At 45.4% G+C, this 13,516-nt stretch overlaps 1 protein-coding gene across 1 annotated transcript in view; it reads right to left on the reverse strand.

The window, feature by feature from the left end:
- The window catches only part of LOC119379533 (WASH complex subunit 2), a gene marked incomplete at its 5' end in the record, with an annotated part of 624,148 nt that overhangs the window by 105,562 nt on the left and 505,070 nt on the right, over window positions 1-13,516 (reverse strand). The window contains 2 exon segments of the mRNA XM_037648828.2: window positions 2,537-2,595; window positions 9,609-9,726. Coding sequence (XP_037504756.1) covers window positions 2,537-2,595; window positions 9,609-9,726 — 177 coding nt within the window.

Consider the following 13,516-nt stretch of genomic DNA (forward strand, 5'->3'; position numbering starts at 1 on the left):
CACCAACAAATTCACTGATTGCCGTGCAAGAGTGGTGTATAAGGTCCCTTTCAGCTGCGGCCGCTTCTACGTAGGACAGACGGGCCGCTGCATTAACTAGAGGTTATTGGAAGATAAGAGATCGCTAACCGGAGGCTCACCTTCTAATCTATGTTTACATTGTCGAGAGTGTAACTACATGCAGTGATGCTACCGAGGACTTCTGATTTGGAGCAATTTTCGGAGCAGCAGTATTTCCGTTTTGGAGCACTTTGGAGCAGCAATATTTTCATCTTGGAGCACTTTGGAGCAGATAATTTTGCATCTGGGAGCACTTTGGAGCAGCGAATTTTACATCCTGGGGTGCAATACAGAAGCATATTGCATTAACATTCAAGCACCTGGGTATTATTATGGGGCTCTTATGAAGGCTAGACATATTTCGATTCATTGCAAATCTCATAGAAAAAATCAACTCAGGAGCATAGGCGTTCGCACAGGGGGGGCAGGGGGGGCGCCCCCCCCAATCACCTAAGAGGGGGGGGCGCAAAATCTGCCCCGTACATTGACCCTTGCGATAGCAATTATATGGACACTCTCGGCGGATTTTTGCCGTCGCCGTTGCCGTAATTTTCCGTATAAAGTCCAAATTAATAACATCACCACGCGCATTCTAGCCGCGGGTAAAAACTCGCGAGCGCTGGCGACGAACGCGGCTGAAGCGGAGATTAAACTAGCCGGCCGTCTGTCTCCGCCGCACGGACAGCGCGTGAGATAACATCTTCCCGCGTGCGGGCCTGCCGTCGATTGCTCATCAAACAGAGAGGAAACGCCCCGCCCGTCTTTCTTAAGGAGCATGAAGAGACGCCAGGGGAGCCGAAGGGGGGGGGGGCATCGTTCGAAGGGCGCAGTCGCTTGCGCGCGCGCTATCTCGAGGCATCAGGGGACGGCTAGTAAACTTGCTGTGCTCTCAACGCTTACTTCTCGTTTAGAGAACTCAGAGCAAGAAAACGCTTCGGTTCCTGGAGGGGCCATATTCGGTTAAACCAGCGTTTTGTTGAGTTCGCGAGATCGGATCCAAAAGAGTTAGCTGCTAGCCTTACTTCGTTTCACAATACAATTTTTTGGTATCGCATTCATTGCTTCGCTCTGAAGCGAAACTGAGTTTTTTTAACCGTTAGCTATTGACCCCCGAAAGCGAGGGGCGGACGTGTAACATGGCGTAGCCGCTTCACTGTCGGCCGTCAGCGACGGGCCCGCTACTGACAGCTGCGCATTTGCGGCTGCTCCGACCAGGAGATATGATTTCATTAATGAGATGACATTTTTAAAAAAGCAAGCAAAAAATTCGAATTGGAACCCTAGCACGTGAGCTCGAAAGGCCAGGGCCTTTTAGGGGGTATTTACCGCAGAGTGATTACAAACTCGGACGCGTGCTGGCGGAAGGAATTACGAAAAAGCTGTTCTGGATGAAGATCCATGGATAAAGTATATCTGAGGAAAAGTGTCAACGCGTTTCCACCGTTCGCGTGCTCTTCCATAAACGCGAAGCAAGGTAAATTCGATATTGTCCCATATATCTACTGCGAGCGATCCCAGATTTCATTCCGCGATGTCCGGAAACAAGTGACAGACATTTTAGCGGCACTCATGTAGTTATGACTGAACACTGCTTTCCTTACGTGCCATGCGACGCTTGAAACGAGCTATCAGCAGCGTTTCTGGAACAGACGACGTCCGCCGATGAATCGCCGTCGTACTTTGCGGAGAGCGCGTTTTGCTGTCGAGCCGACTTGCAGAACAGAAGCTGCGTCGGCACCGTGCATGGTTTCGTGGCTTACTCGGAACGCACGCGCGAGCGCTACTTATTCAGCGGAATAATTCTTGGTCCATGATTGCGACTTTATTGGCAGCCCCAAGATCGAGCTGCACATGTTCTGACGCGCCGGCGGTGCAATTGCCGGTGATAGACGCCCCCAAACCCGAGACTTTGGCGCAGTTTGGCGCAAATTTCGTCGATATTATCAGGATGGCGCAGTAAATACAATTTGGCGCACTTTGGCGCAGTTGGCGCAGGATTGGAATCACTGTACATGCCAAAATTCGATGAATGTGCAGTGTTGTACCGGCATAAAATTGAAGAAATGCGGCTGATGATTGAGGCATGGCATATCGAGACTAGTGGTAGCGCTTGCGTGAGCCAACCGTCAATTAAGTAGCATAAAGATGAAATCAAATGCCTTAACAGTTAGCTTCCACGTAGACCCCCACGCATGCCAGATTGATAGGTTCGCCTATTGCATGGGCATGCTAAGATAAGTTTTCGTGCCTTCTTTCTTTTCCGCCGTTGTGAGTCTCTTCAGTTGTTAGTCAGCGTTTGTGGTGTCCTGACTTCTTTCTTGTGTCCGTGTTTGCACGCCCCGTCTTTTTAGAATGAATACTTACCAACTAGCTCAGCTCTCTGTAATTGCTACCAAGTGCAAGCATTTCTTTCTTATACACACGACAAAAATTTATGTGAGAAGTCAATGACGGGATTTTCAAAAACATTCCTCACCCAACTTGCTGCACTATTTTTTGGCAGACAATCTTCACTCCAGTGAGGCACAGTGTCACCTGGAAATGAAACAGAAGCCTGTGACTTCTTAAGCTGCATGTTCTGCATGTCCAAATACACACAGCCATGATGGCGCAGAAGCATTAAGTCCTGCCATCATTGTCACTTGAGTCCACATGCCAACATGTTGACTCATATCAGTGCCTTTAATGGAGTTTCTTGCAACCAATGGCAGACCAGTAATCAAGTCTGGCTTAGAATATTTTTGGTCGAAACAAAAATTGCAGCTGTGAGATGATTATGACCAATAGTGTTCTAGCTTAATGGCACACAGAGAACAACCAAACTGGCTTCTGTTTTTCTGTTCAATTAGAGCTTAAGAACCTTGCTAATAACAAGCCTGCTTTAGTTTATCTGTGAATTCCCTGTTAAACACTGCTATTTGTCAGGAGCCATTACAAGGGTTTCTTGTTTCTTTTTTGTTTTTGTTTTTCTAGTAGAGATAACTTTTGATTTTGCAGATGATCAATGTCAAACAAGACTAAGTTAGGAGAAACCAGTAAGCTTCAATTATTGTGACCCTGATTAGGATATGATATCTGGTATGTTTAACTATAGCAGAATCACCTTCTCGGTGATACAAAGCCAGCTGATATGTTACCTAGCCGAATAGTGTTGTGTACAAAGGGCCAAAATTCGGATGTACCGAATACTTTTCCACATTGTGATGGCCGATACAAATTTGGGTACTGAAACCGTTGAGGGATGACTGACAGCAGCATGCTCCGGGAGCTCTGGAAGTACGAGCATGGCCAGCGCAAACGTCGTCAAAATTGAGGTTATTGTTTGCCACAACTGCTGTGGATTCACCCATGGGTTCTACTGATGCAATCATGAATGGCAACGAAAAAACTCCGAAAGCATGCTAGTATCCAGCGCTCACAGAGTCAAAGTGATGCTGCTTGCAGCAACCGTTGCCGATAAAATTGTGGTAGATGGATAGCAACGCCGCAGTTCTGAAGGCATGTGTGCAGGCAGCACACACGGATTGATGAACTACCATTTGCCGCAACCACTGCATATAAAACCGCAGTCACTATATCATAAATAGTGACTACAAAGCTCCAAAGGTATGTAGCTAACGGAGCGGCAGATTAAAGGCAATAAAGTCGTAAAAAGTCATGAAGCATTTCGGTGCTCCTGTTGTTCGCTGATGACTATGGAGGAGCAGACTTTGGCACTTAGTTTTCAATTGGCCTTTAGCAAAGCTGTGACATGCGCTTTTGTGGCGTGCCAAGAGCCAGCTGTGCTGCCTGTTCGTGAAAACACATCAGCCCAATTCATCTGCTGGCCGACCTCATGAAAAAAACAAAGACCCAGAGAGATATAAGGGAGTTCTATAAGGGAGATATAAGGGAGGCAGTGCCTCGAAGTTTTTTACCTTCACCGAGTTCTTTCTATGGAAATAAATATTCTGTGTGTAGATCATGGTTTGAGAATGAATGCTGCAAGTTTTTTGGTGATATGAAATTTCGGGTGATACGACCCCCCCTTGAGATTTGTGTCAACAGAGATTCTACTGTAGTTCGTAAAATTAAACTGATGAAAAAATTTGAATGCATCGTTACTTTATTGCCAAGATAGCCTACGAACGCTAACCCTATTAGCTCACTATGATGCAACCCAATGCATTAGAACACCAGTGATGTCATATTGCACTGGGTCTAAAGGTATTCAAAGGTATCTAAGTAATTACGCGCATAGTAAGAGCAGCTACAGGGGCTAGTTGGTGGTGAAGTACGAGGACGGACTGAATACACACATGACAAGCTGACAAGATTTAATTTGTTCCTATGAAGTGGATTTCTTTTGAAGAAAGATTAATGGATGGGTGTGCTGATACATTCATTGGCATGTGTCTGTGTCATCATATAAGATTCGGTTATAACTCGTTCCATTTTATCGTGAACCTGTGACAAGATTGTGGTTTTCTCGAAAAGCGGCTCACATTTACACTGCGAAACATGTGTTGCTAGATTTCCCGGATGCGTGATTAGTTGACAGTTATTTCGATGCTCTCTTAATCTTGTATTTAAACATCTTTCCGTCTGTCCGACGTATCTCCTACCGCGTGACAAGGGAATGTCGTAAACTACTTCCTTATTGCGTGCCACAAACTTTCTAACGTGGTTTATACCGCGATTGTTACTCTGGCTTCTTTCCTTGCAGCCGTTAACCCTTCGACACAACCCTATCAGTTTTTCCGGAGCCGAGAAAACCAGTTCGACATTCTGTGCATTTGCAATCTTTTTTAGCTTATGTGAGATTGGTGTGGCTATATGGCAGAACTATTGGTCTTGCTTTTTCAGTAGCGGATTCGTCACTTTTACCATTCTTTTTTCCGTTAATTGTCTAACAGCTTTTCAGCCACCGACGCAATCACACAATCAAGAAATTCACTGCACTTCGGCCTTTCCACCTGTATGTTGATGCTCTGCGCTATTTTATGAGGACAGGATTTCTGCACACTTTGCTTTAGACTAGAAAATGCTACTCCCCTTTTGATTAACTTTGAATACACAGAACTGTATCTCATGATGGCCTTCGTTCCTTTTGTTAAGTACATCCAACATGTATGATCACGATTTAATAATAATATCTGGGCTTTAACGTCCCAAAACCACGATATGATTATGAGAGACTGCGTAGTGGAGGGCTCCGGAAATTTCGACATCCTGGGGTTCTTTAACGTGCACCTAAATCTAAGTACACGGGCCTCAAACATTTTCGCCTCCATCGAAAATGCAGCCGCGGCGGCCAGGATTCGATCCCGCGACCTTCGGGTCAGCGGTCGAGCGCCATAGCCACTAGACCACCGTGGCGGGGGTGATGATCAGAATTTAGAAAAATCTGAACGTCTAGAAACTTTAAGGAAGACTCGGTTGGCATTTCAAACGTGAATTCTAGCCCTGGAAAAACCTGTGTGAACTTATGCAAGGTTTTTTCCACGTTAACAGAATCCGCTCTTTTGTATGGTACGCAAAGCAGGAAGTCATCCACGTATCTAAAGCAAGCTTTCACATGCATCTCATTCAAAGACGGCATTAAAAGTCGGTCTCCCTTTGCCATAAAAAGATTGCACAGCAAAGGAGCTAAGCATGAGCCGATAAAGATTCCGTCTCGCTCCGCGTGCACACCATCTTCGTATTCAACAAACAGTGATTGCAGAGAGAGTTTTAGAAGTTCAATAACACCGTGCACACTGGTTCCACATTCTTTTTCAAAAGCCTTTCCACCAAACGACTCTATGCACTCTTCAACGGCTTGGATAGCTGCTGGTTGTGGTATATTGTAAAACATATGTTTAACGTCAATAGAAAAACACATAATTGGCTCACTTTTCTTGATGAATTCGATCACTTCCTTGGATCCACATAGCATGCATGGGTCTTCTATTGGCAGAACAGAAAGATGCGTTTTTAGGTACACAGCTACACATCGTTGCCATGTTCCTTTGTCCTCGACGATCATTCGAACGGGGCGGTTTTCTTTATGCATCTTAATGTTGAAAAACGGGTTTAGGGTGAGTTGATTACTTCCTTTTACCTTCGTTCTTAGCTTGTTGAGGCCAAGTCTTTCACACGTTTCACACGTCAACCAAAAAATTGAGGATGTGCTGTTAAAGAAACAGTCAACTATCTCACACACGCCAACTTGAAGCTGCTGCTAACGAACAAGACCGCAAGGTTCATGGTGATGAAGAAAGATGAATATTGTTATGGTTCGATTGAGGTTAACTGCGTTTATTTACAGATGATGTCTGGCAATGATAGGTGGTGATGGCGTCCGTAGGTCGAACCAGCTGAACCCTTCTTCTTCTCTCGTGGCTCATACCATGACCCGGCTCATACCGTAGCACTCCCCGGTTCACAGACGAAGCCCGCTGGGTGAGTCAGAATCACTGGCGAAGCGCGGGATGGAACTTCTTGAGGCGAGCAACATGCGCCAACTGGGTCCGACTAGACCGATGACCAGCTGACGTCAAACGTACCACCACGTAGGTCACTCAAGCGATCTACGACAACGAATGGGCCAGCATACTGGGATAAAAATTTCTGGCATAAACCACGTTTGCGTTGGGGGGTCCACAACCACACAAAGTCACCCTTTTCGAATGAACCGTCGTCGCGGCATCGATCATACCGCTGCTTGGATCGGTCTTGCGATGCCAGTGTGCACAGACGAGCAACTTGGCAGGCTTCTCCAGCAAGGCACATTGTTTGGGCAACTGAGTTGTCCATATGAAGTTCAAATGGGAGTATTGTATCGAGACAACTGCGCGGAGATCGAGCGTAGAGCAGGTAGAAAGGAGTGAAGTCTGTGGCTTCGTGCTTTGCTATATTATAAGTAGGGGTGTGGGAATATTCGAAAGTTCGAATATTTTTCTAATAGAGTTTGCTATTCGATTCGATTCGCACTAGAATTTTACACTATTCGAACTATTCGAACTTCCCAAAAACAAACACAGTCAACGTCCGATTGAAGGTGACCCCTTCAGATTTTCAATATGCTTCACCTCATTACATTCTCGTATTGCGGCAAAGCTGCCTTTCAAGCTCCGTTACGGTCGAACTTTGCCTATACACAGTCGTCAGATTGAAAGTGGTCCCTAGATTTTTGATATGCTTCACCTCATCACACCTCAGTATTGCGGCAAAGCTGCCTTTCAAGCTCCGTTACGGTCGAACTTTGCAAGACACAGACAACGTCCGATTGAAAGTGATCCCTAGATTTTTCAATATGCTACACCTCATTACACTCTCGTATTGCGGCAAAGCTGCCTTTCAAGCTCTGTTACGGTCGAACTTTGCCAAGACAGACAACGTCCGATTGGAAGTGGTTCCTAGATTTTCAATATACTTCACCTCATCACACCCCGGTATTGCGGCAAAGCTGCCTTTCAAGCTCCGTTACGGTCGAACTTTGCCAAGACACAGACAACGTCCGATTGAAAGTGATCCCTAGATTTTTCAATATGCTACACCTCATTACACTCTCGTATTGCGGCAAAGCTGCCTTTCAAGCTCCGTTACGGTCGAACTTTGCCAAGACACAGACAACGTCCGATTGAAAGTGGTTCCTAGATTTTCAATATACTTCACCTCATCACACCCCGGTATTGCGGCAAAGCTGCCTTTCAAGCTCTGTTACGGTCGAACTTTGCCAAGACACAGACAACGTCCGATTGAAAGTGATCCCTATTTTCAATATGCTACACCTCATTACACTCTCGTATTGCGGCAAAGCTGCCTTTCAAGCTCCGTTACGGTCGAACTTTGCCAAGACACAGACAACGTCCGATTGAAAGTGATCCCTAGATTTTTCAATATGCTACACCTCATTACACTCTCGTATTGCGGCAAAGCTGCCTTTCAAGCTCTGTTACGGTCGAACTTTGCCAAGACACAGACAACGTCCGATTGGAAGTAGTTCCTAGATTTTCAATACACTTCACCACACCCCGGTATTGCGGCAAAGCTGCCTTTCAAGCTCTGGTACGGTCGCAAATGTATAACTCAAGAAAACACTGGTTCCAACATGGAGACGAAAGATGTGGCAGAGGTGGGGGCTTAATTGTTGCTGTTTGGAACCTGAAACTTGGGCAGGAAGTCCGAAAAATTGGAAGCCGAAGCTTTTTAGCATCCAAAATTTCAGATGTTCTTATAGATCGATGTCTACGAGGCAGATATTGAAAATCAGTTCTGCGGAATCCCGCAAGGTGGCGGAAGGGTTAAGAAAGGGAAAATAGACAACCACCCATCTGTACTACAACCACCCATTCTTCCAGTCCGCATATACATGCGGCCTGGAAGAATAAAACACATTTGGTTGTTAGTCAGCACCGTGGTTTGTGTCCTTTCTTTGTCCCGTCTTTTAGCGCTGTTTTCTACAGTTAATCATGAACCAACCAGCCCAAATGCTAACCTTATTGCTAGAATTCATGTTTGAAATGCCAACTGAGCCTTCTTTAAAGTTTCCAGACGTTCAGATTTTTCAAAATTGTGATCATACATGTTGGATGTACTTAACAAAAGGAACAAAGGCCGTCATGAGATACAGTTCTGCGCATTCAAAGTTAATCAAAAGGGGAGTAACATTTTCTAGTCTAAAGCAAAGTGTGCAGAAATCCTGTCCTCATAAAATAGCGCAGAGCGTCAACATACAGGTGGAAAGGCTGAAGTGCAGTGAATTTCCTGATTGTGTGATTGCGTCGGTGGCTGAAAAGCTGTTAGACAATTAACGGAAAAAAGAATGGTAAAAGTGACGAATCCGCTACTGAAAAAGCAAGACTAATAGTTCTGCCATATATCCACATCAGTCTCACATAAGCTAAAAAAGATTGCAAATGCACAGAATGTCGAACTGGTTTTCTCGGCTCCGGAAAAACTGATAGGGTTGTGTCGAAGGGTTAACGGCTGCAAGGAAAGAAGCCAGAGTAACAATCGCGGTATAAACCACGTTAGAAAGTTTGTGGCACGCAATAAGGAAGTAGTTTACGACATTCCCTTGTCACGCGGTAGGAGATACGTCGGACAGACGGAAAGATGTTTAAATACAAGATTAAGAGAGCATCAAAATAACTGTCAATCACGCATCCGGGAAATCTAGCAACACATGTTTTGCAGTGTAAACGTGAGCCGCTTTTCGAGAAAACCACAATCTTGTCACAGGTTCACGATAAAATGGAACGAGTTATAACCGAATCTTATATGATGACACAGACACATGCCAACGAATGTATCAGCACACCCATCCATTAATCTTTCTTCAAAAGAAATCCACTTCATAGGAACGAATTAAATCTTGTCATGCGCATGCCCATTTGAATATTTTATCTTGCTTTGGGTTTTTGCGATGCTTTCCTTTGGGTATATATGTGAAGAAAATGTCTTGAAATAAAACAGTTGTTAGTCTGCGCTCTGTGTGTACTCAGTCTGTCCTCGTATGATAAAAAGTGTGAATTTCCAAGATACATGCATAATGATGACCTTACAAAAGACAATGGACAAACCTGCTGCGAAGATTGCGTCACTGTGCTCATGACTGGAGGTAACATCAGAACTCTCAACACACGTGGCAAAAAGGTCATCTTCTGTGTCATCATCAAAGATGCTCTTGCCAAATGGTGCCTGCATTCAAAAGACAGTTGTTGTCCAAACTGGAGTATCGAAGCACTTAGATGAGTGCCGTATTGTTTCACCTGAAGTGAAACCTTCTTATGGGATTTTCAATAATAATAACTGTCAGGGTGTAATGTCCCAAAACCACAATACAATTGAGAGAGGTCGTAGTGGAGGGCTCCAGAAATTTCGACCACCTGGGGTCCTTTAACATGCACCTAAACCTAAGCACAGGCATTTTGCCTCCATCAAAATGCGGCCGCGGCGGCCAGGATTCGATCCCATGACCTTCGGCTCAGCTGTCAAGTACCATAACAACTAGACCACCGTGGTGGGTAAGGGAAATCCAAGCAAGGCATACTGTATAATCTTTTGTAAGAGCCACATTTAAGTGTTCTCAACAAGATAACAAAAAAATTATTCTTTTAAGAGCTACACTCCTTTTAACAGAGGAGCTCTCTAAGCTGGGAGAAACTCCATCGGTCGTGAACAGAAATTATCATCATCATGCACTGGCACACGCTCTCTTTGTCCTCTTCTTCATCTTCTGCTTCGCTCTCAGAACACATGTGCCAATTTGTCCGGCATGGGATGCAATATCTCTGATGGACAAGAGAACAAGTACAGAGAGAGAGAGAAAGAGAAAAAGAGAGAAAGAAAAAAATTCTGGGCAAAAAAATTTCTTGGCGAGGCGGTATTCGAACCCGCGTACACACAATCTGAAGACGAGCATCGTAACCACTCGGCTATCCAGGCCCACTAGCAGAGAATAGCATAGCCTTGTATACTACAGTACAAAAAGGGGGTGGGAAAGGTGACGATGAGGGAAAGGAGTAAAGCATTGGATAGCCTTGTATAGCAAGGGGTGGGAAAGGGAAATGAGGGTGAGGAGGAGGGAAACACCACCAGATCCACTGTTTCCTCAGTCTTCGCGCCATTAGTGCGTAGCTGTCCCAATTTTTTTCTGCAGCACTCATTGCAGCTATCTGTCGAAACATTAGTACAGTTGTGTTTTGCACATTTGTCATCTTCTTTTCCAACTGCATTTTCCAATGAACTTCATACTTGTATGTACATATATATTAGAAATATCCCCAAAACAACTCGGATACAAAGGGGCGAGAAATAAACTACAAACATGTTTCAATTATTACAATAAACAGTTACCATTATAGCAGAGCAAAACAAATGAGTAAACGAATAAGTTTAGAATTCAAAGAAAGCATAATTATTTAACAGAACAATATACGAGTAAAACAACATGTTACAATGCTTGCGCCCATGCTTAAAGCTGTAAAAAACAGGGACGAGATGGTTATGCACTAGTTAATACAGATTAATATCAAGAAACACAATCAAGGATTTCCATTTCCACTTGTTGCCCAAAAACAAATGAAAATGTCGGCTTTCTCGGTGACAGAAGCAATGTTCTGATGAATCATGACATGAAGTGTTTCGCTCCCGATTGGTAAAATCGCAACCTACGTGCAATGCATGCAGACATTTTACTGCAATAGCAATCATAGAGACAGTCTGAGATGAGTTTCCGCCTTAAGGGACACTAAAGGCAAATAATAAGCATACGGTGATTGTTGAAATAGCGTTCCATAAACCTCGTAGTGCTTTTCATGCCAAGGAAATGGTTATTTTGAATGAAAATCCCGTTTTAATGGTCTGCACGGGGTTTGTGCAATTCAAATCACCCGCCTGAACGTGCCTTCTGACGTAGCAGTTGCCGTGCCCAATGTTGCCCACCTTTACTGCCCAGCCGCCTGTCTTTGAAAGATAGTGCAGATGAATTTCTGCCTCGTGTATAAAATCAACGTGCTATAAGATTCTACTGCAGCCTGTGGGCCATACAATGTGGGTGCCAGGAAAAGCCAGACAGATGACAATAAAGCTGTTTTCATCCTCAAAATGAATGAACATTAAAAATCATTCGAGTGTTTAGCATGGCTGTCAGACACAATATTAATGAGAACTAACAGACAATAATGCCAAGGAAAGTATAGGGGATGTTATTCATAGTAATTAGGATATAAATGTGAAGAAAGTAAAGTGGACGAAAAAATAACTTGCCGCCGGCAGGGACCGAACCTGCGACCTTCGAATAACGCGTCCCATGCTCTACCACTGAGCTACGGCGGCGGTCATCTCTCCGTCCACTTTATGGGGTATATATGTGCACTCAAACCTAGGAGTGTTAGTCAGCGCCGATCGCAGCCATGGCGGCGAGTGTGGAGCACTTTTTCTGCCTGTTGGCATCACGTAGTGCGTGATCTTTTTCTTTTTTTACGAGCTGGCAGCTAACCAATAATCCCTCGCATACTACCTGAAGGCATCAAGTCTGCCAGAACGAGACCCTCGCTATGAATGAAGGAAAGAAGATGACTCTTTTTAAGGGCTTGTTTTTCGTTGTTAGACACAATATGAATGAGAAATTAAGAGTATACGTTGTTGGGCTAATTGGTTCATAATCTTCAAAATTGGCTAGCGCGGTTGTGGAGATAGGTTTAGCACAAAGCTTACCCTACGAGGCGACCGTGAAGGGACGCGACGTTCTCCACTGCCGTAGCGAACAAAGATGCTACGGCCGGGTTCGTCGACTCCGGCACGGCGCAGAAAAGGCACTCGAGGCAGGATGTCAACAAACAACACGGGTTTATTAACCCAAGATGCAGCACAGTACGACAGTCACGGGCTTGCAGGCCGTAAAGGGAACTCCGCAAGACCGATCGAGTACGCTTGCCAGCGGCGCTACGACTATCACACAAAGGGCAGCAGTCGAGCACACGAACGAGAAGCCGCCTGCTAGAGCAGCGCGTCAACCTCTCATGCTAGCCTGGGAGCATCTCACGCGGGCAAGCCCGCGCCAGACAGAAGCGAGCTCAACGGGGAAGGGGGTTGTCACTGGCGGCCAATGAGGACAGGCGTTGCTCAGTGACGTAAGCTAGCTTGGTGGCGTGAGCATGTGAGCATGTCGAGGCATGCCCAGACGCGTGCCCGCGCGCCGGGAGGCCGACGCATGGCTCGCACCAGACAAAGAGGCCTGGCGCTGCCGCCGTGGTCACCATACCACCGATTAGCGGCGGTCCCCGGCGCTCGAGCCGCGCGGGGCCAACACGCGTGCTAGCTGGGGAACAAGGCGCCAAAGGGGAGGGCGCACTCGATTCCCACACGATTTATATCGGACAAACTGGTCGTTGCGTCAACGATCGAGCACGGGAACACGAGCGCTCTGTTAAGAATAATTTGACTTTTTATCAGCTTACGCATTGTAGGACCTGTGCCTGTGAGCCAGTGCTGTCTAGCATTCGAATTCTGGGCAGAAGTGGGAATGCGCTGGCGAGAGAACTAATGGAGGCTTATCACATTAAAAAGAAAGACCGTGAATGTATCAATGACACTTCTGTTGTTCTGCGCAGTAAGGAAAGACTGTTCTTAGACACTTGGTTATAATGCAAATATGTTTTGATATCCCGGTCCTGATTAGCATGTCGACTGTCATGTGCATTGCGCCTGCGCGCGCCACTGGGCTGTGTATATAAGTAGGAAGACGTTTCTGAATAAAGCTTAGTTGCGAGTAGCGCCTGTCCTGTACATCAGTGTTCCTTCTTAGTCCTTGTCGATTTTCGCGCTAGCCAATTTTGAAGATTAATGAGAACTAACAGACAATAATGCCAAGGAAAGTATAGGGGATGTTATTTGTATTAATTAGGCTATAAATATGAAGAAAGTAAAGTGTATGAAAAGATAACTTGTCGCAGGCAGGGACCGAACCTGCGACCTTCGAATAACG

The sequence above is a fragment of the Rhipicephalus sanguineus genome, chromosome 1 (assembly GCF_013339695.2).
Source record: "Rhipicephalus sanguineus isolate Rsan-2018 chromosome 1, BIME_Rsan_1.4, whole genome shotgun sequence".
Taxonomy (NCBI): domain Eukaryota; kingdom Metazoa; phylum Arthropoda; class Arachnida; order Ixodida; family Ixodidae; genus Rhipicephalus; species Rhipicephalus sanguineus.